Source organism: Alexandromys fortis, unplaced genomic scaffold, assembly GCF_014885135.2.
Source record: "Alexandromys fortis isolate MF-2015 unplaced genomic scaffold, M_Fortis_MF-2015_v1.1 scaffold_127, whole genome shotgun sequence".
Lineage (NCBI taxonomy): Eukaryota > Metazoa > Chordata > Mammalia > Rodentia > Cricetidae > Alexandromys > Alexandromys fortis.
This window is the reverse complement of record NW_026068006.1, coordinates 4,028,527-4,056,311: the sequence shown is the minus strand read 5'-3', so window position 1 is coordinate 4,056,311 and position 27,785 is coordinate 4,028,527. Positions and strand designations below refer to the sequence as shown.

Below are 27,785 nucleotides of genomic sequence, written 5' to 3'. Positions count from 1 at the left end.
CTATACATTTTAATAATTATTGATGATCCCCTAGTATAGAATCACCATAGCTGTATTTTGACTCTGGGGGTTGTGTTTGATGCTCCCCTAAAAAGAATGACCATGAAAGCCCACTCTGCCAGAAAAACTAGACTAACTTTTCATCAATATAAAACATGGTCTAACAAAAGTGAGATCTAGTCTCCTCGATTTATTATTTGTACTATCCTTTTGCTATTTTCATTAAAGTTTAAATGTCACTACATGGATAAAAATAAAAATTATGTATAATGGGGAGGAAAAGACAGAAACATAAAAATAAAACCATATTTATTTCAACAAAAATATACATACAGTGCACAATGAATATGATTTACACAAAATAAGATGAATGATATATTTCTTCAAATGCAAATATAAGATGATCTAGCTATCTGAGGTTCATTTCCTGGGAATATGAATAATTGGTTCATCTAGGATATATATTTAATATAAAAAGAAAGGTCAACCTTTCAAATGAATAACACAAGAATCTGCAAATGAATTAAAAGACAAAATGTTCACAGAAGAAAATACATGCACAAGGGGTGGCATATGCAGATCCATGACAGTTCTGCATTTTGAAAAGCAGGCTCTTCACAGATAGGTTATGATGTTGATGGTGACATAAATAATTTCAATAACTATAGAGATACTATAGACATACTGGCCATATAGTCTAGAGCCTACTGATGAACACCGCCATCACAAAAGACATTCTGCTACACTGTGCCCTTTCATTACAGGGAAATAATTTAAAATGTCTGTAGAAATTCTTCCTATGCAGAATGGTATGTACCTTCATCTTTAAATACTTCTGTTACTGAGAGACAGAGTATACTGCTGTGTACCTACAGCACACAGCTTAGAGAGAAGCAGTTTTTACAAGTTGCAAATTTACACTAATGTCTGTGCTCTTTAGAACTAAAGTCTGAACTTCTTTTTTTAAAATACGTATGCCTGAGTAAAAATCCAAGTTCAAGAAGAGCAATTGGATTCACCATTCGAGGGATTTGTATTATCTTGTATGTGCCCCTTTCTCTAGTTAAGCATCGTCTCGTCCTCGTCAATCAGATGCATAATTGATGTATTTTATAGTCTTAGAAATAAAACTCAAAGAGAAATTAACATGTCCCATTGCTCAGAAAGACAGAGTGAAAATTTCTGTTCCTTAAATCAATATTAATGGGAAGACTGTATTTTATCTAAAATGTTGATTTTTATCTTTCTATTTTTAAAGAGGGTGTATGCTATAGTTTGCATCTTTGTGTGGAAAGATGCAAAGAAAAAACATCTAATTTCAAGTTGTCAGAGAAATAAAAGATAATCTATACAAGGACATTTTACTTAAAAAGTTAATACCAAAAATACAGGTCATAGCTTACACAGATTGGAAGTGGGATAGATGAATATAAATTTATGTTAAACCTTTCAATCAATTGTGCAAGCTCTTAGCAAATTGAATATTTTTTTTCAGCTGTGAGTAGAGTACATTGTTATAGCAGGGATGTTTTGTGCCCACTCTACCTGCTTCCCTCCACCCTGCTGGTCGGAGTCTCAAACAAGGTTCTGAAATGTGTGTTAAAAAGAGAAAGCCTGCCTCAAACCTTCCCCAAAGTTAATTTAGTTCATAAAAGATTACAAATTGTGTCCCTCTTATTGAACTAGAATATTATGTCACTTGAAAATCAGATTCACATATCTGGGTTCTGTCAGCATATTGTCAGTGTTTACTTTACCTAATCGGTCGAGGTTTCAACTGTGATCAACTTAGTAAACATTGAATATAGTGATACGATTTTGCTTTCCTGTCAGCAATGCCATAATCATACACTTAGAAATTGAGATGAAGTGTACTGTGGTTATATTATAATTAACTCTCCATTTCCTGACTTCAGTCCTGACATACTAGTTACAATAAGGCCACCTGCAGTACACTACTGATAGTTTTTAAACTATTCCTCTAATATAATAACTGATTATAAAACAATATGTTTCCACTTTAGTGTAAAGACATGCCTGTTTCCTTAAAGTTGAAAACATCAATCATAAAATTATAATAATCTGATTGCAGATTACTTTAATGTAAAACCATCCTAATAATTGTAACCTCCCTTCAATAATCTGATATTTTCTGAGAAACTGTCCTAGTGACTCAGAGCCATGCACTAGTTGGTAACTGCTTAACCACTGGTGTTTCAGGATGTAAATATCCTAGTCTGTAGCATTTGCCAGTTCCTGTGGTGTAAATGTTCCCGCACTGGCTGATTTCCAGATACCAACACTGCGTTCTTAAATGTGGATTCAGGAGATTCACAGGTGCGTGTTATCAATACAGCATTTACACCACACAGAACCATCAGAGCCAACTACACTTAGAAGCGGGATAAACTGCAGAATTTGATTTTTAAAAATCTAGGAAGCTCTAAGCTTTGATTGTCATCTTTACTTTCAATAAATTCATTTGATGACTTATGGATAGCTATGCCACTGTGCAGCAACCAGTTTGTACTATTCCTGAAGACTCAACGACCACTTCTCATGCATCCGTTAGTGCCAGTTTGGGCACCACCCGGAGAACGTCTCTTGCAGAGTATCTCTGCGGGGGGGGGGGGGGAGATTTTATCTGATTAGAAAAAAAAATCACGTTTCCTCCCTTTTGCCATTCTGAATTCTACTTTACAAAAACCACTTAACATGTGGAAGGGGGTGTGTGCCATGCAGTCAGTGGCAGCCTTTAAGTCTTCCTGTCTGTAGGAAGCAGCAGCATCATGAGTAACTAGTGGCACATGGAGAATCGCCCTGATGTGGAGTGGGCAGATTTTACATCATTCATCAGCCACCTCATGCAGTCACCAGGGCCCTGCTGGCTTACCAGACTGACCACAGTGTTAGGAAAAGCGGTGTGTGGGTGAACTCACGGTAATATGTAGGAGGAAAAACTGTGTGGGAATTTAGTGAACTGGTACACACAAAATAACCCCGGTTCAGTCAGATGGTTCGAGGGTATATTTAGCTGTCTGGAAGACAGATGCAGAGTTAGACTTTTGGTTAACAATCATGGCTTTGGTTTTTGTGCTTTTAACATGTTTCTCCCAGGGTTCTGTAAATAGTTAACCCAGAATTGATACCTGCATTTGATGAGAGTAGGAGAAAATCTTATTTCTGAGAAAGAAGACTGCGTTGTTTAGAAATGTCATTTTCTTGATAAATGGTTTGACTCAGTGTGCTTTCCCTAGACATGCGGGCGGTGCAGCTTTTCAGGGAAAATACGGGGAGAACAGTATGGCAGAGCTGAGAGAACTCCATGACCGCAACTGCATTTGTACAAGGGAGTTTCTAAAATATCTCATTTATGGTTTGATTCAGAAAGCCATGAAGTGGTTGTCTCAGTGCATTTGGAGAAGCGCAGTCATGTTTAGGAAATAAGAAAAGATGCATAAGATTCCCAATGAAAATGATGGCGATGCTGTCAACGAATAAACGTTCATTTGCAGGTACAGTATAGTCAGGTCCACCTTTGAGATTTCTGGATTAGCATTTGTTGACAAAGAAAAATATGTCTTATGAAATGTCATACAAAACTGGAAAACCTTACTATTGGCTTTCCAGTTAATAAATATTTAGCATATTTTAGTTAAGATGGTTAATTTATAAAAATATATAAACAATTATTGTTTATAAAACATTTCTGAGCTAAAAACATCACATGAGATGTCCTGGGATGAATATCAACACTTAAAATACTAAAAACAGCTCAGAGCTAGACAAACCTCTGTCATCACGACTGTCTTAAACTCAACACAGTAATGAGAATAGCCACAAATCCTACCACCTAGCTAAAAAAATCAAACAATTAAAAGATTACATTAAATCACTGAAATGGAGACTAGCTCTCAGAACATTAGATAATTATTTCCATATTTAGATGCATTTTCTCCATTTTTAAAGGCTACAAATAGTTTGGTAACTGCTTTGGCAAAAGCCATAGGCCATTAGCCAAAGTAAGAAATGGATAATTCCATGTAGAAGCCTCAGGGGGTTATCATCTATTCTCAGACTTTTGAAATACTCAACACAGGACTGGAGATCTATCTCATAAACCTGCACAGGAAGCATCTTAGGCAAACAGCTATTGTGTCACCTGTGAAGACATAAAGTACAACTTTGGATGAAGTGACAAAATTCATTGTGTGTTGGAAATCTCTGGTGGCCTCAGAGGAGACACAGGCTTGCACAGTACTTCCCACTGGTGAGAACGCGAAGAATACAGACTTTCTTTCAGATCGCTTTACTCTAAGTGTGCATTCCAGTGATAAATCCTAATTTCCATTTGACTCTCTCTGTGACGGTTCATGCATAGCTAGTGTAGTGATCTGCAGAAGGCGGGAGTGGAGGGTTAGGAAATTTCAAAGAGACAGATATAAGGGTGGCTGTAATTGCTCTTCTGAAGTCATATAACTGAGCAACATGCCTTGATTTGCTAATTTTTTTGAATGGTGATCTTATTCAATGTGGTTGGTCTCTAAGGAAACCAGTAATTTGGAATGTTAGCAATTTTACATATAGGGGTATTTTACCATAAGGACTGATCTGAAATCCCAATTAACTGAAAATTACTGTGTAAATTTATCACTGTTTATGACTCAAGTATGTTACAGGGTTCTCCACTCCACATATATTGACCTATGGTAGACTGCAAACTCACACACTAAGAGCACTGTCATGGAACATCTCATACATATTTCTCTCACATCTCTGGATTTCCCCAAATGAAATTCAAGCTGCTGAGGATCTTTATTTGGGCACCAGCAGACACTATTCTTAAATTCTTTGCACTTTTAGTTCCTTAAAGTTTCTGAATTAAACTCAACCAGGAAGAGTTAACACGAAAGAGAACAGATGGACATAGTGGTGCTAGGTCGCTTTCTGAGTGAGTGGCTTGGATATGAACAACACCCATAAGTACCTCGCTCCAAGAATTCATAACAATAAAAAAAAAAAAACAAATAAGGCAGAGGTGTAGATCTTCCAACCGCAATATATCTGTGTTCCTGTTTGTTTCCATGCTGGGAGAGTTAGGTGTCAGCTTTTCCGTAAGTGCCTTCTGGAGGTCGGTAGCACTTGGGGAAAGCCAGCAGCTGGAGCATGTTGAAAGCATACCTTCTGCATTTGATATTCTTCAGTACGTTCTCTATGCGGCATCCTTCTCTGGTGAAAGGGCAGAAAGTACAACTTCATGAAACAGAGAATAAAGAAATATGCTTTATTTGGTCAATGCAGAGTTGCAGCAACAGTCCAAGTAAAAATAACAAAGATTCAACTCTACATTTTTTTTCCCCACAAGTGATGATACATCTTACAAAATTAAATCCTAGGCCAGGCCCAATACCATTATTGCCTTCGGAAAGATAGGATTAAGTTTCTTAACAGATATGTAACTTTTGATAAACTCTTTAAATATAATTTGCTTCACAATACAGCTATGCTTTAATTTCATAAATATATCTGCCTTTGTATAACTTTTCCACAAATTAACTATCCCTTAAAACACATTAAAGTCTACATGTAGCCCTAAGGATGCAGCTCTAGGAATAAGGCATTTAATTTATTAAGTCTGGCCCTATAGATTTTTAAAAGGAAGTTCGTTCCTATTCGACTTGGTCACTTTAGCTATGCGGTGAAGAGAGCATATGGCTTTCTCAGCAGCCTGCTCCAAACGTCAGTGTCATGAAGGAGGAGCGCGCCTCAACCACAGTACAAAAGTCACAGGTGCAGAAAAAATGGCGCATCAAGACACAAATGAGTCCTTGTTAAAAAGAATAGAAAAGTAGTCTGAAAGCCAAATTAACACAAACAATAGTTAGAAATAGGTTAATTTAATTACAAAACATAAATAGCCATTCTTTCCATAAAGTTACTTGACACAAGAAGATTAAAAGCAGCGATGACTAAGAGACAGGAGGGCAGAGTCGGAAAGGGGACACACGTCTATCAGCTGATGGCAACTATGTTATTAGCACAGTGGAAAGAGAGTCTGGAACCTCCTGCCCCCCCCAGATTGTCTCAGGGTTTTACTGTTGCACAATGTCAGTCCTAATTTCTTCAATAAATGACGGGGGAAGGGGAGGTTCAGATCTTCAAGCTTTCAGGATGCTATTCTTTGTCTTGTTCCAAAGAGAGTAATTTTAAAATGCGTCTTTAGCTACTTAGCAGTGGGAAAACACTTTTCCGTGAACAAAAGAGCAAAATAATTCACTTAATGCATGGCACTTCTTGCCTTCATTAGGAAAAACAAAACCACAATTTAAACATTTTCTTTGATCGCCTTTTTTTTTTAAATTCTGTGAATCTGAAAGTGTAGAAATATTACAACATTGTACCCAGAATTAAAGTCCATTGTCGTTTGTAGAAAAGGAAGGAACACAGCATAAAATTTACTGGTATTTGGCTAAGAGTAACGCGAGACTTAGAATGAGCCACACAACGAGCAGGTGGGAGCTGACGAGGAGGAGGGCGACGGGGTAGAAGTGTCGAGACGTCGGCTTGTCGTCAGTTAGACGGCCCGTCTCAGGGTCATCAGACTCGCTCAGCGCTCCCTGGGTCTGGCTGCTGTTGACAGGGAGGACGAGAGCAGAGGAGAAAACAGAAGAGAGTTTGCAGAGCAGCAAGTATAGCCATCTAAAACACGCCCACCAGCCTACGCAACACATCTGCATCCGAAAGTTTTGTGCTAAGCAGCCCCCTGTGCATCTGTGTTCTTTTCTCTGTATTACATGAGCGAACATTGTTAAAGACGATATTCCCTTTGATTGACTGGAGGAAAAAAAACCATAGTGGTGATGCTTATAGAAGTTAGAGCTACATGCAGAAGGAAGAATTGGGTGGGCATAATGGCACCACTAAACAAGACAATAAGAATAAAATGAAATGACGGGACAGGTCATATAAAATGATCTGATAAATGCATCACTGGGAAATGCAAGCATGACGGAATGGAACACAGGATCGGGGAGACGAGGGGACGTGGTTGGCACAGTAAGTCTGCCTTGTCTGGTGTGGTATCTGGGTAATGTAATTAAAGCTGTGAAGTGATTTCTTGACATGGTTCGGTCTTTGAAAGGAATGAGGCACCTGACATGTCATCTTTGCCAGCCATGTTATTAGTTTATGAAAATACCACTCAGAGACCTTCGTTAGCTCAGCCTGTACATCATTTTGTCTTCAGCTCGTCTACTTACAGGGCCAAAGCTATTGCCACACCCTGTTTTCTGAAAACAGAGGAGACAAAAGATTTAATTTCTCAGATCAGGTAGGGCCTGTGCAAGAGAAGAATATTTCACTTAAAGGAAGTTCTAGTCACGACAAATTTAAGATACATCATCCAAATCCCAATCCCAGTCAATGGGTAGGAAGCGGTTGCCTCTCGGCTCCTCCTGTATGTGGTCACACTCACAGGTTGTCATCTGAGAGTGGACTTTACTTAGGCTGCACAGCTGTGCCCCTTCTAAGCACGTGCGTTCCCTGAGAACTGCGTATGCGGATTTCTGCCCAGGTTCTGACACCACCTGTTGGTCACGGATACCAGAAGAAGGCGCTGGATCTCTGGAACTGGAGTTACAGCATTAGAAAGTGACCATGTGGGTTCTGGAAACTGAACCCAGATCCTCTGGATGAGCAGAACTTCTTCACCTCAGAAGCAACTCTCTAGCCCAAATTTTAATTTTTAAAGATTTATCTCCTTTATTTTATGTCCATTGTTGTTTGCTTGCGTGTGTGTATAGGTGTCCTGTGCCAGCCTGGAGCTCGGTGAGGCCTAACTGCACTTGCAGATGGCTGGAAGGCACCATGCGAACACTGGGCACAGAAACCAGGTCTCCGGAAAGAGCAGCAAATGCTCTTTTTATAGTTACATATTTAAAATTACAAGGTAATTATATCATTTCTCCCTTTCCCTTTGCTCCAGCCAACCCACCCCGTGCTCTTTCCTTCCTGTCCTCTCTCAAGTTTGTGGTGTCTATTACTTTGTTGTTATACACACATATTTTTAGGTATAGATTCCTAAATTATAGAAATGCTTTGCTCAGACTCTAGAATGTGAGAGAACGCTCTTGGGACTACCCCCAGGGAAAGAACTACAGGCACACAGAGGATGATGGAAATAGTGTTCCTCAGGGAAGCGCACACCAAATGATCCAACAGCAAGTGGTCATCCCTGAGATCACACAGACCATGCAAACTCCTAGCTGCTGAGCTGTTGAGATCTGGACCAGTCCAGGATGTTCTCAGAGATCCTGATGAAAGGACACAAAGGATGTAGTTCCGTGTCCTTGCTCAGCCTGAATCTGGCAAGGCCAGTCTGGGGCTGGGACTGGAGCAGGAAAGGAGTTAAGGGTTCAGTTCGTGGGAAGCTGACTTTTCCTCCTGAAGAGACTGGAGTTATCAGTCCCATGACCGCTGTGTGCTCAGTCTGTAATGCCCTGGAGATAACTTGTGTTCCCTTTGCTCCATTAGCCTGCCACTGACTCTGTCCCATTTCTCTCCTGGAAACAGTATATTAGGTGTCGTACATCTTAATACATTTGCTTGATATAAGACATAGCTTGAGCCAGAGCTCCAGACTCCAGACCTTATCTTCTCTGTCTTCTATTGCCTTATCTTCTGACCTCCTGTTCCTCTCTCTAAGGGGGATGACCTGTGGTCCAGGTCAAAATGGCACCCAAACAGAGACACCTGACTACAGGGGAAGGAGTTGGTGCTGCCGTGGATATATCAATAAATATAAGAAGTCAGCCTGAAGGAGGAGCTGAAACATCAGAGTAAAACATGGGATAGCAGAATTCTTTCCCTCTCTCTCTTTAAAAATATTTATTTATTTATTTATTTATTTATTTATTTATTTATTTATTTATGTGTTCTGTCTGCATGTTTGCCTGTGCACCAGAAGAGGGCACCAGATCTTACTATAAGTGGTTGTGAGGACTTGAACTCAGGACATCTGGAAGAACAGCCAGTGTTCTTAAGCTCTGAGCCATCTCCACAGTCCTGGGGTGGTAGAATTCTTGCGGACACAGTTTTTCCTTTAGGTCAGCATTTCTCAACCGATGGGTCATGTCCCCTGTAGGAGTTGAATAACCTTTCCATAGGAAAACACAGATATTGACACTAAGATTCAGAACAGTAGAAAATTACAGTTATGAAGTAGCAACATACATAATGTTGTAATTGGGGTCACCCCAACATGAGCACTGTGGTAAAGGGCCACAGATTCAGCAAGGCTGAGATGTGCTGGTTTAAATACTTCTTTTGCTTCCGCAGTCTCTCTTGGGTTTGTAACATATTGCTATGGCTCTTAGAGGGGTCCTTTGCCGTTCAACCTAAAACTCTGCCCTTGGGTCCCTGAAGATGGCCCTATAAACTTACGGACATGGAAATGTGTAGGTAGGTAGAGGTTTAAAGACAGACTATCACCTACAAAGGCCACATGAGTTTCATATTAATGAGTTTGCATGGTAGAATTTGATTGGTGATTGTTTAGACTCACAACAAAAAGTTGATTTAATTATAATTCAAAATTCTTGTAAATCTGGTCACTCTACCCCCAAACAGACTGCCAGACGTGAGATACTGGGGAAGAGGATGTAAAAAAAAAAATAGAGATAAAAGGCCCTGTGGATGAGAAACCCGGGTCAGTGCTGAATTACGTTCTTTTCATGATGCCGCAGAGGAGAGACAATTTCCTTTTCGGATGATACAGTTTTAAAATCGCCTGAAATGGCTCTATCTCATTCAGCTGAGATGAGTTCCCCTCCTCCCTTATTATACAGGATTATTGGGTCTTCTATTAAAGCCTTCCACTTTTCATTTGGGGAAGCTGCAGGAGCCTGAGCCCCCTGATATTTGGGGCAAAAACACCTGTTTGATGTTTCCAGATTTTGCCCACTAGAGCAGGGCATTTTACCGCAGAGAGAAGGAGGAGAGAGAGCGAAACACAGTGGCAGAGGCTGAGCAGAATGGGAGCCTGCTCCTGTAGCAGCACAGTGCCGGGATCCTTGGCAAAGTGGCCACCTCCCATGGTTCCCTGGGAGACCTGCCTCCCCACAGCAGACCTGCAAGGGGCAGTTAGGTGCAATTGGTCCTTCGTTTCTCATATGAGGCCCTACACTGCTCTCTTCGACGGTAGTGGGAATCCTCAACAATTCTTTGTTGTTGGTGGCTCAATGCAGATCTGTCCTTCCATCTGGATGACATGTATGGCCTATGGCTTTGGAGTCCGTGAGAATTCTAAAATATAGTTCCTCCGACATCAGGTTTCCCCCTCGATTGACAATTCCCAGTATGCAGCGAGGATCTGGTGCTCTAGTTACAGAATGGTAATCCCCCTGGGGGCGTGCTTTATCACCATTCAGAACTCTGTGCCTCTGAGGAACTGGTGTGCTGCTGGACTTGTCCTGAAGGACCCGCCTGATCTGGATGAAGATAATGTCTAAGATCTCCTCACTGATTACATCCTGTTATGATGTATCCAGAGAAAAAGGCTCATCTGGACCTTTGGCTGTTAGCCGCAGCCCTGGACAGTTTATGACATCGTTAAACATTTGGACTTACGGCTTATGTAACCCCCCCCCCTTATATGTTACTGAATGGGACTTTCTCTATTCCAGAAAACGAGGGACACTTCTAAATTACCTGTCCCTTCACGAGTTATGGAAATTCTCCTAAGCTGATCAAAACTGTTATGTACAAGTTATAGGAATTTCACCCCCTTCTTACATGCTTCAACACTGGCTCCATATTATGACTGAAATGCTCATGTTAACAATCTGCTTGATGATACTGGGATGCTTGTGTTAGTTCAGAGAACCTGGGTATCTTCTAAGCTTTCAGGTACCAGCAACTCATTTGGCCTTAAGGACAGCAATAGCAGGAGTTGAGAGCTGGACCAATACAAGGCTTTCTCAGAAGTCCTGATGAAAGGACCGAAAGGACCTAATTCTGTGTCCTTGCTCAGGATAGAACTTGGCAAGAACAGTCTGGGGCTGGGTCTGGAGCCTCAAAGGAGTTAAAGATTCAATTCCTGGGAACGTGGCTCTGAACAGGCTGGAGTTATCAGTCCCAAGGCTGTCACATGCTCCGTCTGTAATGCTCTTGAGATAGCTTGTGTTTCCCTTGTGCATCATTGCCCAATTAGTCTCCCGCTGACTTCGTCCCGTTGCATGAAAGATCTGCTAAATATCATCCTTACTAATATGTCCTCCTTATTAAAACTGAACTTGTCTGGGTTTAAAGTGAAGGTTATCTCTTCACTTTGACATTCTGCTTCTTCAGTACTTAGAAAATCCTTAGAGAAACATTCATCCATTGAAATCCTCCCCCTCTCCTTTTATCTCTCTTCCTTCCTTTCATTAATTTTTCTTCCTTCATTTTCTTCCTTTTCTTCATCATCATCATCATCATCATCATCATCATCTATCAATCATGTATTTACCTACCTCTCCATTTATTACTATGCACAGGTTACGTTCCGACTGCAAGTGCAGGTTCAAGTATTCTCTACAGTTTCTGAGCATGAAGTGCAGAAATGCCTGCTTTCCTACTGAGGATGTTCTATAAATAGGCACGACTCAAGAATCGAGCACTCAGACCAACAGAAACATTTAAAACCGGTGTGAGAAAATGTCTCCTAATAATGGTCCTTACTTCAAGTTCAGAGTGCTAATTTAGATCAGATTGCACTCCCGACTCCCACCCCTGCAACTCAAAGAAACACTTAATATTTTACAGGCTGTGTGTGCTTTCCGAGTCAACATTACTAAGCCAAAGCATTTTGTTTTTGGAAGGGCAATTTTATAATCAAATTAATTTGTTGCTTATTAACTTCTATCTCTAGAGATTAGAGTAATGCATTAAAAATGCCGCCCATATAGTCATCATATTACTCGGCTGGAATTCAGAGTGGTCTGGCCACGAAACTGCTTGATGTGTGAAGGCAGCGATGCAGGAAAGAGCAGACAGGTGGCCTTGGGACCGCCTCCTCCACTCCTGCCAAGAATAGCACAAATGGACACTTCTTCACAGACACCAGTGGATTTTTACAGACTCTGCCTGTGCAGAATGTAAAGGATGCTCTCAGTAATAATATCAGCAAGCGCTTGACCAAGAGTTTATGGTAATTAGTGGCTGCCTCTCCAGGCACCCTGACAATTCAACGCCATTACTAGCATCAACTCTGGAGCATCGTGAAAGCAAATCTCGGCGGTGTCCCCAGGGGGATGCAACATGATCAGACATTTAAGGGTACCTGGTAAATATGAAGCTATAAAATAATCTTCAAATCCCTGTCAAAACAAGTGGCCGGGCGGTGGTGGCGCACGCCTTTAATCCCAGCACTCGGGAGGCAGAGGCAGGCGGATCTCTGTGAGTTCGAGACCAGCCTGGTCTACAAGAGCTAGTTCCAGGACAGGCTCCAAAGCCACAGAGAAACCCTGTCTCGAAAAAAAAAAAAAAAAGAATAGGCACAAGTAAAAGATGTGTCTCACTTTTAAGTACATTGCTACCTACAAGGAATAGAAGACTCAAACAAAACCCAGTATGCATGACATCATAATATTTGCTTGGTTCCTCATTTTTTTCTGTTATTAACAGTTCTGACTGTGGAGGTCTTAGGCACTCACCACCGGTGCTCTCTCAAATCATTCAGAACTCTGCACCGCATGTTTGGATGCTTTGCTTGCCTCTGGGAATTATTATTCATTAATAGTTTTGCTACTTGATATTGTATTTCTTTAACTGCTATACTAGTTCAGGCTCCCTAAAGAAAAGAATCAGAAATTAAAACTAATTGAAAACAAAAACTTGTCTTCTGACCAGCAAACAGAGACCATTTCACATTTAATCACCTGCGTTAAGTTTGGAGCTGTGGAAATGCCATCCTAAAATTATGACTCATTATTTTAAAACCAATGGCTTAAAGAGCTTTATTTGGCTCCGTAGTCAGTTATGAATCAATATTTATAGAGAACCATGCTTTAGCTCCCAGTTGCAGAACTGTATAAGAGTTGAAATTGTCACATCAGTGTAAAATGGATGTGATGGATGCTGGGTACCCATGAGAGCTTTGGAGATGCTACAGGCAACCAGACAGCCAAATACCCTCGTGTTTAAAAGTACTTTCAAAGGAATCTTCCATTTGAATCTAAACAATAAAACTTTCCTGGAGGAAATAAAGCTTTCCCTGAGCGTCTCCACAGCAATTAAAAGAAAGCCTTCTGAAAACATAAAATCTCTGGTCCATGTTTTACTTATATTATAGTCTCAGGAAAAGAGAGAAGTTTGTTTGCATATATTTTTCTCAAGTTATCTCAGATTCGTGAGACTGGATGACTCTAGGCAGACACAGTGACTATGCTAGACCTGAACCACACGTGCGCATACGCCTGGTGACAAATGGTCTTCCAAGACTTTTCAGACTTCTGGGTAAGAATATCAAGAGAAGACTTCCAGGACTGTGTAACACATGTGGGAACACTTAGTTGTACATTCAATTTTAATAAACAATATCTAGGATGAGGTCATTTCTATTGACGCAGAGGTAAGGGAAATCTTTATGGCCAGCCATGGGGGCCACCAGCCACATTTAAAATGCTGTCTTCTTTTGAATGCAATTCCACGTGTGAGTTTAGAATGTAGTGTTAACTTGTGAGTTCTAAGAACAGGTCTGTTCTAGGGCTGGGGAGATGACTCAGTGTTAGGAGCTCTTGATGCTCTAGAGAGGATCTGAGCCCGATTTTCAGCACCCATGTTATGTGTCTCAAAAGCACTGCAGTTCTAATCTAGGAGATCCATTAGGCCATTTTGGACTGTGTGAGTATGTGAGTGGTGTGTGTGTGTGTGTGTGTGTGTGTGTGTGTGTGTGTGTGTCTGTACACACACATAGATGGATGCATAAAAGTAAATACATCTAAAAATAATATTTTGAAATCTTCAAAGAAAGTGACTCGGAAGATACAATTTCATTTTTACAGAACGTTTTCATCAGAATATGGATTATCTATTTTATAACAATAAGCATAGTTAAGTTTGTTTCCAAAGAATGAATCAGCTTTGGTTATTTCAGCGAAACCCTCAGAGAAAGTGGGATTTTTGTTCAAGAAACACAGCATGAATGCCTGGGCATGGAATTCTATGGAGAGGATTGTTGCAAGTCAGAGGACACAAGTGCAAGGGGACCAGGGAGATACAAGTTAGCTGGGACTTGGGACCCTTTCCTAACAGAATAGAGGGATAACCTTCAAGATAGGATGATTCATTGGCTTGGGAAGAATGTTTGAGACTGAATATGGATAAAATGTTAGGCAGTGTTTCTAGTCTCCTGGGAATGCACAGGAAGTGTGTGCCGCAGAGAACAATGCATGTAGCTCATGCTCTCACAAGAGAACGATCTTTCCTTCTAGATGCTGTGTTTGTTCCTTACAGGTGACCAAAATGGAAATATCATTGATTTTTATGGACTTTAACCATCTCCAGACCATGGTCAAGCAGTGGGTAGAGGTTTGACCCCCATCCCTTATTTAAATAAACTGCATCCCTTTCCTGTCAAGACTGGGAACCCTTTAGACACGTTTCCTGGGATCACTCAGGTAAGACATCCAGATGCAATGTTCCAGAGGTTATATTTTTTCTCCTAAACGCACAAGTAACAGTTCACCAAAATATAATAGGTAAATGGAAATTTAAAAGAATTCCAAGCAGGTTGACCTTCTATTTGGTCTTTAGTGTGGTTCTTGTTATTTCAAACTATTTTGGACACAATTCTGAGAATTTAAGTGAACTAAAACTGACCTACTAGTTAAAATAATTTAACTTTTCTTGATACCACTTTCTAGTTTCATTTTGATGTTTTTATTTCATAAAATACATAAAAGTGCTGTTTTCTTGGGGTGGAAAACGCTTGAGTAGTCATGTTTTCAGGTGGTGTGCACAGACTGTCTGATAAAGAAAGCACATGCACTCGGAACTATCATCTGTGAACATTCAGTTAGGAGTGGCCAGAGATGCAATCTGAACTTTCTTACTACTATAAAAGAAAAAGAAGGAGGAGATAGAATGAGTTTTAAGTAAATTACTTCCACCAGGCTCTTGTCGGAGAACTGGTTTTGGTCTTTGGATTTTAGAAAGGAGAGAATTTGGATCCGGTCAAGAAAGAAGTACTATAAATGAGTAAAGGACCAAGGAGAAACATTAGGTGAAATAGTGATGTTATTAGCCTTGTGTGTATCAAAAAAAAAAGTGGATGGACATTGTTTTCTGTTCTTTTTGTTCTTTTGTTTGTTTGTTTGTTTTAGTGTATGTAAGTCATGTTGAGACGAATTTGATGTATCCATTTGAGGTTTGCTCTGTATTTTTTCCTTCTTCCTAATGTTCTTTTAGACTGGGATTTAAAGTGGGTGCTTCGGGAATGTTCTTCAGTATTAAAAGTATAGTCTTCCCTGAGCTAAATAGATTTCCCTTCTTTCATGATGGAAAAAATGTGACATGTCCACTGGGAAGGGAAGGGCATAGTAACAGGATGTGTGACAGCTGAGTGTGAAATATAGGGAACAGAAGAAGAAAAGGGAGGGAGAGGAATGGAGGCAAGAGATACACACAAAGCAGTGCCCTGGCAGAGGATAGAGGGACAGAGAGCATGCCAGAAAGGTTTTGTGTAACTGGTAAGGGAGTGTACCCAGGGGACAGGCTGTGGAATGTGGAAGAGGCTAAACCTGGCACAGCCGTGTTCTTCAGAGATGTGTACGTGAAGTTTGACTTGGATGCAGTGAGGTGGAGATGTTCACTGGCAGGAGAGGAACAGGAAAGGGAGGGCAAGCAGATGACAGGTGCAGACAGCGCCAAGCTCTAGTGCCAGGCAAACCCATGGCAGGAACAGAGCACAAGCACTAAGATTGTCTTCTCCAGGCAGAGACAAGCGGAAATGTCCATTGCTGCTTATTTAAAAGACATGTAAAGGAAACCCCATTTGGGAGCTAGCTCAGTGGTCAAAGAACTTGCTGCCCAAGAATGACGGCCTGTGTTCAGGTCCCTAGCACTCTCACAGGCACCTAGAGTGGCCTTATGAACCCATTACCTCAGAACTCGTGAGGAAGACACAGGCAAGGGCGGCTAAGGCTCTAGGGAGGTCCAGAATTCTATGCCTTGCACTGGCCTCCTCCTCTGACTTCCCAACATGAGTGTATGGGCCTATGCACCTGTAAACAGGTGAAGAGTGATCACTGAAATACTGCTACCGTTATTTTCAGATGTCACCCATCACAGTGTCACCCTCTAATTAAAAACTTCCTGGAGTTGATAATGATAGACTTCCAATTAAGATGGAATGAATGGTCATGCCCTAAGGCTTCTTTGCCTCTTGGTGAACCTCAACAGAGAGCAATGGGCTGGACCATCTTTACCTCTTACCTCCCTAGTGGAGCAGGAAGCCAAGCCATGCGGATGCCCCACTCTGGCTCTGGGCTCTCCTCTGAAACTTCTAAGTCAGACCGGATGCCTGCATGCACCATTAGTAGACTGTAGCCTACTGCATTTTCTAAGCAGCCAGAGACATGAGGCAGATACTGGTACCAGGGCACAGTGCATATAAAAATGTAGGCGGGAAAGACATGAAAGAGGAGAGCCCAGCTCCTTATTCTCTAGCTCCCCAAAGTCACAACTTTTCCCCTTCAAAATGAGAGTGTTCGTATCTCCCACAGGATTCCCGTGAGAAGTGCACAAAAGTGCACAGCACCCTCACAATAGCAAAGATGAGTAAAGAACATAATTGTATATCACTTTCTCTCCCCAGATAAGCCTTTTTGTGTGTGTGCAAACAAAGCACATCTTGAGGAGGCATAAAGGGCAGAGGGCAACACTCTTACTTTGCCATTGTGCGTGAGTCATGGTCTCACTTTCTAGCCGAGGCTGATCTGGAACTCATCACAGACCAGACTGGTCTGTAAGTTACACCAGTCCTTCATCCTCTGCCCCACAAATGCGGGGTTTGCAGGTGTGTGCCATGCTTGCTTTCTTCCACTTTCTCTAGTTCAAAAGAGTTCCTTGAGTTTCTCATCATGTTATACGGATGAACCTTAAAACTCTCTCTCTAACTGCCATCTCTGATTTATGCGGGTACATCCAGTTATATGGCTAACTAACATCAGAAGGCCGCAGGGCTAATATCCTGCTGGGCGCCAACTACTTGGCTTACGTCATACTTTCCTTCTCATGAGAGGCACCTGGTTTGAACGCTGAATGATTCCCAGAGGCTATTGTGCTTGCATCCTTGGTCCACAGTTAGTAGGACTAATTTGAAAGGTTCTAGAACCTTTAAGAAATGGAGTCTTGCTGAAGGAAGTCAGTTACTAGGGGAGACTTTGAGGTTGTTGTAGCCTGGCCTCACTTCCTGTCCTCCTTCTCTTCCTGACTGCGGATGCACTTGAAGATGGAGGCGAATACACACCCAGTCAGCCACCCGAAGAGAACCATGCCAGGAGTAGCGCTGGCAAACTCTAAGAGAAGCCAGTATTTTCTCAGGTACATTTTCTGTTTCTCTCTGTGCCCTCTGTGACAACACTGAAGCGGATGGTCACCCTGGGTCCCACAGAGCCATCATTTGTGTCACTGAAAACAATGTGCCACAATAAAGCTGGAAACAGCCGCGCTGGTTGCCAAACAGATGGCCATCAAGAAGAGTAAAACTACCACCCGGAGCCAATTGTGGTAATTGCTTGGTGGTAACTTTCCTGATTAAAACAGAAAGTGTTGCAGCGGCTTCAGTCTAGAATTCTCAGGAGAATTCTCAGGGTACCAGTGATTCTCTTCCCATCTCTTTCCCTAATGGGCTGCTGCACATCAATCAGAAGTCCACACTCCGGATCAGCTATTGAGTTTAGCTAAGCAAGACACAGACTTGCAAGCCCTACTCCATATTCCTCTTTTGTTTAGAACCCCTATAACTTGCTTAAAGCCCCTCTTCCACTCAAATTGATGGCAGTAATGGAGATTCCTAGTGGTCCTCTTCCTCCAGCCCCTGTGTTTTCCTCTGAGGTTCAGAGCTACGAGGGGAAAATGCTGGCTCATTGGCAGCCTCAGGGGCACAGGACTGGGGCTGAGTGCAGAACAAATGGATTAATGAGACTGTGGAGCTTAACACACAAATTTCTGCTCTCATATCCCATCTTTAATGGGGGATCCACTAACTCCTCAGCTTTTATATACCGTGGGGGCTCACGAGCTCTCTCTCACAGGACTGCTCTTCACACCATGGTTTTCCACACTGTGGGGGCTCATGGCCTATTCCCAACAGAGGAGTCCCTACTGCCACCGGTTTAATACACTATTGAGGCCCAAGACCCATTTTTGTGCTGATGTGCTCCTAAGGGTGAGAAAGGGCAGAGAAAGAGCTGCCTTTTCCTCAACAGTCCTCAGAGCATGCAAGACTCCTTTCCAAACTAATGATGAGTCTTGCCGTGTGGCTGCCATAGTACCTAAACCACAAGAGTAAGAATTCAGAGTTGCAAAGGAAGGAGAGCAGGAGAGCAAAGGACACAAGTGGTGTCATTGAAGATTCTGTGTTGTGACAAACACCACGGCTGACTTGAGGGCCCTCCCCACATCAATCATTAATCCAGAAAATGCCCAAAATTCTTATTTCCAAAATATATAAAGAATTCAAGAGTCTAGTTGTCAACAAACCAAATAATCCAATTAAAAAATGGGTATGGATCCAAATATAATATTGTCAGCAGAGGAATCTCAAAGGTCCAAGAAGCACTTAAAGATATGTTTATAATCCTTAGCTTTCAGGGAAATGCAAATCAAATGAACTCTGAAATTTTATCTTACACATGTTAGAATGGCTAAGATGAAAAACGCAGGTAACATCTCATGGTGGAGAGGATGTGGAGTAAGGGGAACTCTCTTCCATGTTCTCACTTCTAAGTAGATATCAGCTGTAAATAAAGGATAATCATAATGCAATCTGAAGACCCAGAGGGACTAAGTAACAAGCGCCTTCAAGAGGGGACTCATGAATGAATCTCTGTGGGAAGGGGAAAGAGAATAAATGTCATGGGTAGACTGGGGACAGGTAGGGACAGGAACAGGAGGGGTCATGTCAGGGGAGGATGGATGGAGAAACAACTGGAATCGGGGGCATCTCTGGAACAAGCTAGAATCCTAGAATCCCCCAGGAATCTATGAGGAAGACTCTAGCTAATACTCGTAGCAATGGGAAATACAGAGCCAGAAGAGACCATTTCCTGTAACCAGGTAAGAATTCCAGTTGGGGCACTAGAAAATCAAACCAACCACAAATCCTTTGACCCACAATTTTTCCTGTCTTCAAGATGTGCTGGGGTAAAGGTGGTGCAGAAATTGTTGGAATGGCCAGCCAAACACTGGTCCAGCTTGAGACCCATACCACGAGAGGGGGCTCAGCCCTGACACTGCCCGGAGGGCCTGGACCCAGAAGCTGAACAGTCAAGAGATACAGGATAGAAGCAAACATGCCTGGAAAAAAGCCAACAACAACAACAACTCAATGAAATGATCCCTAATAATATTTTGTTATACGCATATGTTGGTGCCTAGCCCACCTGTCATCAGAGAGGCTTCACCCAGCAACTGATAGAAACAGATGCAGAAACCCATAGCCAGACATTAGGCAAAACTTGGGTGAATCCTAAGGAAAAGATGAGAATCGAGGATTGTCTGAGTCAGAGGGCTCCAGGACACCACAAGAAAACTCAGCTAATCAACTAACATAGGTTCACAGGGGCTCACAGAGACTAAACTCCAAATCCATGACCATGTATGGGTCTGACCTAGGCCCTTTGTATATCTGTTATGCTTGGTGTTCTTGGAGACTCCTAACAGCGGGAATAGGGCCTGTTTCTGTCTTTCTGCCTGCTTTTGAGACACTGTCTTTCTTCTGGGTTGCCCAGTCCAGCCTTAATATGGAGGGGGAGGTGCCTAGTTTTATTACAACTCGATATGCTCTGCTTGATTGAGACCCTAGAGGCCTGTCCTTTTCTGAAGAGAAGGGAGGAGGAGTGGCTGGGGAGAAGGCAGGCGGGAGAGAGTGACTGGGAGGGAAGAAACTATGGTCAGGATATGGTATAAGAGATTAATTTTAAAAAGATTGCAATAATATTTGACAGTGCATCAATAAATATATACATGCATACAAAATTCTGAAGGCGGGATAGGAAATGAGGTTGAAGAAATCAAACAATGTAATCTATGATTGGCATTTAAGGGTTGGCCTAATAAAGGTGAGTGTTGTGTCTGATAGGTATTTACTAATATATTTCTTTCCACAAAGTTGCTTGTATCAAGGCGCAGGAATTATTTCCTAGGCAAATTAATGGGTGATGATTTATGAAGACCTCCAAAAGATGATGTATCAAGAAATATGGAAAACACTTCATAACCACACATAAAAACAAATTAATTATCTAATTATCTCAAACTCAATTTAGTAATGACCCAGGATACTCTTCCTTAGAAATGGGAGGCTGGAATTCTAGTTCCTTGAGCTCTGGATGGCTGCATTCTAACAGAAGTCATTGCAACAGAAACACATCTGCCAAAAAATGTTTCTACTGTAGAAATAGTAATAAAAGGCAATAAATGACTAAAAATAAAAATATACATTATTTCCCTGTAAATTTTTATAGTTCTATAAATATTAGGATTTTTTTTCCTAATGGAAATAAGTTTAAACAACACATAGTTATTCTGCTATAAAATGATGCTTACATGTTGGAGGGCAAGACAATTCTAGGATGGAATCTGGATTTCCTATTTGTTATTTGTATTGTTTGGACAGGATACATAATTTTGCTTTACATTAATGTAGTCTTACTGAAAAGAGGGATGACAATTATTTCATTGCACATGGGTTAATGTGAAAGCTAGATATGAGTGTGAAGAGTCTCTCTCTCTCTCCCTCTCTCTATCACACACACACACACACACACACACACACACACACACACACAGGCACAGGCACGCACACCTGAATCAATCAGTCTTATGATTTACTTTGTCTGCCTGAAGCTTTTATGTATATGTGCATATACATATATATGTATACATATATATATATATACATACATACCTATATTAGTATAGCATTCTGGAGTGCTCAAAGTGATTAAGAATTAGTAGTTCCAATTATTGTGACTATTTCTATAAATACTGATAATTATTTATTAAGTAACAATGAAATAACCATGAAATATTTCTATTACTGATTAAACTATTTTGGAAAATACAACATGCAAATTAGAATCCTCACTATAGTGTTTAGCCTTCCTAGAAATGATGCCACAGTAAAAACTTTTATCATCATTACTATTGTAGTCTTCAGATTTATAATTGATAATTAATTCATATTGTATTGCTTTCTCTTTAGTCTCCTTACATTTTTCAAGTCCAGATTTGATGGGATACCATAAAGATTTAGTGTTGTCTTTTCTTTTTATTCAGTTCCTAGGATTAAACCTAAGACCTCATGAATGGCAGGAATGAACTGACTCCCTGTGCAATCTCCCTGGCATAGAGTCTAACTCCTTTTAACAACAATAACAAAAAGACCTACTTACAAATACTGCTTACTTTTATTGTGATATAAATTATAGTGCTAATATTTCCTATTTCATGTCTAATATAATACCGTTCATATGCACTGAATCAATCTTATTATTTACTTTGTGTACCTGAAGTAATCATTGAGTTCTGAAAATATTTAGCTGCAATACTTTCAATCATAAATCATGAATATGTATTAAAATTTTAGTTCAAATATTTATATCTTTAATAATTATGAGAATTTAATCTCTTAATGTAGATAATGATAATTGGAGACTAGATGGAGAATGAATTATTAACCTGCATAATAATTTGTAATGCAAAATATTATTGTGCCTTTATTACCAACTTAGTTTATTTATTCCCCAGCAATTACTTATTGAGAATTAATTTATCCAGAAAGTATTACCAGATTATTTATGTATAATCCATGTATTCACATGTTGATAATTATAAGTTAGTGCCATACAGAAACAAGATACATATTCATAAAATAATACGGACTACTTTGCAGGATAAAGTGAATTGACCAACTTCTTATCCATTAAAAAATATATACAGCTGGGTGGTAGTGGTGCACTCCTTTAATCCCAGTACTCAGGAGTCAGAGACAGGCGGATCTCTGTGAGTTCGAGGTCAGCCTGCTCTACAGAGCTAGTTCCAGGACAGTCAGGGCTACACAGAGAAACCCTGTCTTGAAAAAACAATATATATTTATCATATTGGTTTCATCTACTAGCCAAAACCTATCAGGCTTAAAGTGCCTAATGTCTTAATACAGAATTTCTATATTTCATCTCATGGGTGTATAGAGTTGGGTTCACAAAAGTAATCTTCTTTATGGTTGGGTTTTCCCATGATTTCAATGTCTAAGTGTAGTTAATAATATGTAAAGTATTGGACTTTGATAGTTTGTCATGTATGTACCTTATTTAATGTACATTTTTGTTCAGTTCACATTTCCACTATTATAAACAGAGTGGCCCCTTGGTTCTCGTGGAAGACTGTCTCCGGGATTCCCCCTGTGCTTACGTGATTTGGAGGGTGCTCGGGTTCTTTATCTACAATATTTGCAAACACATATGCACATCCTCCCTATGCTTTGTAGATTACTTACTCTTAATCAGTATCTTGGAAATGCTTAATAAATGGTCATTTTCTGATTAAATAATGACAAGGACAATAAGTCTAACTGCATTTAAAGTGGACACATCTTAGGAAGGGTCATGTGCAAGGGACAGAGGTTCCCAGAGCCTGGAGATTTGTCTGGGAAGGACAGGCGAGGACACAACAGACAGTAAAAGGCCACTCAGCTGCTCTGAAGGAGACAGTGGGTGGATCAGATGTGTTCAGAGACCCAAATCTGAGACATGAATAAAATGCTGGCTTCGAGAAGGCAGCTAAGAGAGACTGAGGGAAGGCTGCCAAGCTGGAACTACAACAAATGGCGGTCAGATGCGGACCTTCTGCCATCAGTAGCAGCATTGTGCGTTCTCTTCACACCAGTTGTACTGGTGATACCGTTTGCATCTGGGCGGGGGAACCTGTTCATGTTGACTTGTGTCTTCTGTTCTACTGGTGATCACTACACTCACATAGAGACTGGAGTTAAAACTGTATGTGAAATTATAGTTCATCCTCTCAGAACAAATGCTATTTAAGAATTTATCCCCCAATTATCCCCCAAGAAACTGAAGAAATGAAAACCCTTACCTAGAAAACTGAGGGCGGGAGGAAGGATAATGAGATGATTGCCAGTTTCTAGCTGAATGTTATTTTAAAATCTCACATCCAGGCCTTAACTAATACGGCACAGCCCTTTAATGGAGGCAGTAGTAACCATTCTTTAACCTGCTGCAAGCTTATTTATTCCCACTTGAATTTTAATCTCTTAAAGTCACAAGGAGTCATGCTAAATTCACATCTACAGAATATATTTCATTATCTCAATAATAAAAAGAAATGGAAGCATCTTACTGAGAGTTTAAATGGTGACAGAATATTTTAATTAATATTCATTTTTATTTTTAATTATTTGTGGGTGCATGCACACATGCGTGCATGTGTGCACATTTGTGTGTGTGCGTGAGCATGTGTGTGTATTCATGTGCCTGTGAATGTAGTGGTCTCACAATCTAAAAGTGGGTGGTAGATCCCTTAGAGTTGGAGTCATAGTTATATGTGTGGTGTTCTATGTTAGTTTCTATGCTAGAAACTGAACCCCTTGCCTCTGCAAGAATACTTGGTTCTCTGAGCCCATGAACCATGTGTCCAGTATCAGTAGTGAGAAACTTTCAGGGCACTCTGCTCCTCAGAAATATCTAATAGTTTCAGTCAGCCTTTGTCTTCATGGAATTTCTTTGGCTAGCACTAGTGACCTTTAGTACACTAATTTGGAAACTTCTGATACAAGTATTCTCTGGTCATTTTAAGTAATTCTTAAACCATGGTATATTCTGCTGTGTATCCTCTATTATGAAGACACTAAAGCAGACTGATGCTGGCTGGCTGCCCACGCTCACTGTGATCGTATGGCATTCACAACCTGTGGTTGATTATCTGCCTTCTGAGCCACATCTGGAAGCAGCTGTGTCTGAGGGCTCTGCTGTGTGGGCACAGGACAACCACTGCTGGGAATAAGGGAATCAAAGGTCCTCACAGTCTCACCTCAGCTTCTAGCTGGAAATGAACTTAAACTGACCTGGAAACGGGTTTGGTGGTCCCTAGTGTGTAGTTTAGAGAGAGATGCTCCGTGGTGATGGAAGAGTGGTACCTCTGTGCACACGTGTGCACATGTGCAGGTAACAGTTGTGACAGTGCACATGTACACACAATGATCTAAAAATGGGTTCGCTCTCCAAAGCCCCATATTGACTTTTCTTTCCTTGAAGATCGAGTCAGCCACGTTGTCTGCAGTACTGAGCTGGGAATATCCAGCACTGGTTTTAACATTCTCTGACCTCTTACTGCGTACAGTAGGTAATGGGATTCTAAGAGGCTGAAAAAGATTATGTTTAAACACGTCTACTGAGAGATAATGACACCATCGGGCAGTAAGTATTTGGAGATCGAGATAACAATGTACACAAGGTCACTTAATCTTCATTCTGCACTCTTTATACAAGTGATGGAGGGAGGAGCTCACCCCGTGCGGCCACAGTCTCAAATACCTGCGGTTGCTTTAATATCGCTTACTTTAAATAGCAATCAGTTGAAGATTGCCTAAGTGACAAATATTAAGTATCTATGTCATGAGTTTGAAGTATCTAGATTCCTGATATTGTCTTAGTAATTAACAAAATATATTTTGTGGACCTTTTCTGAGAATTTATAAGCCCAAATGATATGAATCACAAAGCTAACTTCTAAGAACACCATTTTTATATCATACCGGGTTCAGATTTGTTTCATCATTAAAAACAAACACAAGCTAGGTGGTGGTGGTGCATGCCTTTAATCCCAGCACTGGGACGGCAGAGGCAAGCATATTTCTGTTCGAGGCCAGCCTGGTCTACCAAGTGAATTCCAGGGCAGCCAGGACTGTTACACAGTCTTGAAAAGTAGAAAAAAAATCAGAAATAAGTAACCAAAAATTCAAATAACAGAGCTAGGAATACAGTAATAACAGTTACCAACTCTAAAAAGCACTGAAATAACAATTCAGATTGTAAATTCATTGTTGGTGGATTTTGAACTGTCCATATAGAGAGGTAACTCAAAACACAACTATCAGCCCCTAGCTAGAAATAAAAGCAGTTTCTTGTTAAATACAAAAATTATTCTCTATCATTTAACTGGTTTCATTATGTATTTTGTTGCTAGATGTTATGACCATTAAATTGTTATAAAATTATTAAAAATTGAAATGCATTAGTATTTGACTTAATTCTCAGGACTTGCTATACACACCCTGGGCCTTCAGCATTAAAATATTAAGTGGTCATTCTGAATCTTAAGTGTTAAAATACAGCTAGCACTTGTTTGATGGTATACATTTATGTATTGTTTTTCTACAGCGAACTTCTCTTTTTAGAGAAAGTTTTATTCTATAGAATGTAAAAGGAATCTTTCAGTAAAGCAATAAAAAAGACTCAAGCAATCAGTATCTGTGAGTATAATTTTTTTTTTAAATTGAGGTTTAAATTCTGAACACTGTTATATTAAATAAATTTGACTTTTATGGAAAATGTTAATTTTGACTGAACTTTCATTAAGCTTTTTATTTAAAGGCCCTTTCATATTTTTTCTGTAAACAAATGAAGTTGTTGAGAATGAGCTACTCAACAAATCCTCCTCTTATGAATGCCTGGCAGATTTGAGCTGGGAGCTATTGAGGGGATTATATTCCAGCTGCGAGGAATATTCTAATCACAGATATTGAGGACATGGCTCCTGTTTCAGGAAGCTTCACGACAGTATAATCTGTGCTGGCTCCAGAACATTCACAACACCCCAGTCAAGTCCAGATGAACTTAACATAACCCTCTTTTCAGCTCCCCTAGGGAGTCCTGGTTCTGGTTATCACTTCCCCACCCTGCATTGAGTTGAGTTCAAAAGAACAGCTCGGTAGTGATTCACAGAAACATTTATGATGGACAGACGGATGGGACGTGCCAATCCTTTGCTGTGACTGATCTTTATAATGCTAGAAGTTATGCTATGATTGGTTAGAGGTGGAAATCACATTCCTATGCCACCTTCACCTATATAACCAGATTGCTCAGCTCAGTTTGGAAACCATCTGGCAGAACCTCCTGCTCTGCCTCTAACTCTACATTAAGCCCAGACAACGAGAAAGTGTAGCACATTTGCATGAAGCAGAGAAATGACAAAAATATTGTATTTTAAGATAAGGATGCTAAAAGTTAATCATGTATTTCCATCTGTATCAATTTATCTTTATTTTATTCTAAAATTACTAAAACTTTATCTGTGATTAGACTCACTGGATGCCACTGCCTGGCCAGATTTACCCTTCAAGATTGGTTAGTGACTGAAGTGGGGAGAAGGCAAAGTTTCTACAGAAAACAGCTGAGTTCACTCATTTCTACTCAATTTTTAAAAATGAGAGAACCTCATAGCTATTCTACATGCCAAAGGCCAACTGGCATGGGCATCTTCAGGTCTTGGATTTGAAATTAAGAGAGCAGGCAATGCTGCCATTTATGTTAGCAAAACTCATTGGTCATGCCAGAAATAAGCTTCCATTCAAACAAACATTATGGAAATTCTTACATATCCGTAGGCAAAGGGTGAAGGTATAAAATCCAGAATGAGTAGAATTCTATTTCCCTTGAGCTACTCATGCTTAAATTCTATCAAAATTATGCCCTAAAAAATCCACAGAAATCCAATCCCTCTATCATGCTCTTATTACTCCTTATCAAACATTGCTAGAATCCACAGTGCCTAATATTCATGAAAAATGAAAAAAATCTGCACATTATCCCACAAGTCCAAATTCAAATGCACCGGAGGCTGTCCCTCCTCCTGAGATATGAGAGGTCTCAACCCTACCTCTGTAGCAGATAGTGCCCCCCACAGCACCCTACACCGCTACTATGTGCATGTGTTCTTCGCACTGGACTGGAGTCACATTATGGAAAGGGGTATCTAATTTAACTGCATACTGTGCTGTATAATAAAGAACACTATATAAAAACACACTGTGAATAAGGTCCTCCATGAGATAAGTGCCAGGTATTTTAATCTCTCCAAACTATGCTATTATATTTGGGGCTATTAATAGGTGAATACTATAGAAGTTGAAAACATCACTTCAAAGTTATGTCTGTCTTAGTAAACATCAGAGGATTTTTATGCTACAAAGAGTGCAATGACATTTTCATTCCTATTTTGATTTTTTCACCAGTTTGTATTATCAAAGAAGCTTCACACCAGGGAGTGGGGATGCGTGCTTTTAATCTCAGCACTAGGGAGGCAGAGAAAGGAATATTTCTGAGATCGAGGACAGTCTAAACTACAGAGTGAATTCCAGGAAAACCAAAAACCAGAACCAACCAAAGAAAGAAAAAAAAACAACAAAAAACAAACAAATAAAACATCTTCAGAGTGAGGAAACCCTAATCTCTTGGGCTCATTCGCAGGGAGACAGTCCTTCATTTTCACAAATGGGTTCA

The 27,785-nt window shown here is 40.4% G+C and overlaps 1 protein-coding gene across 4 annotated transcripts in view; it reads right to left on the bottom strand.

The window, feature by feature from the left end:
* Positions 1-292: 292 nt before the first annotated feature.
* Inpp4b (inositol polyphosphate-4-phosphatase type II B) overlaps positions 293-27,785 on the bottom strand; it is a 696,298-nt gene continuing 668,805 nt past the window's right edge. Inside the window, exon 27 of one of the 4 annotated variants that reach the window (XM_050161509.1) lies at positions 293-5,253. In XM_050161509.1, coding sequence (XP_050017466.1) covers positions 5,097-5,253 — 157 coding nt within the window. In that variant the 3' untranslated portion in view covers positions 293-5,096. Of the gene's footprint in view, positions 5,254-5,284; positions 6,631-27,785 lie in introns of those variants that run through there. The other 3 variants (XM_050161510.1, XM_050161511.1, XM_050161508.1) reach the window with 3 other exon arrangements.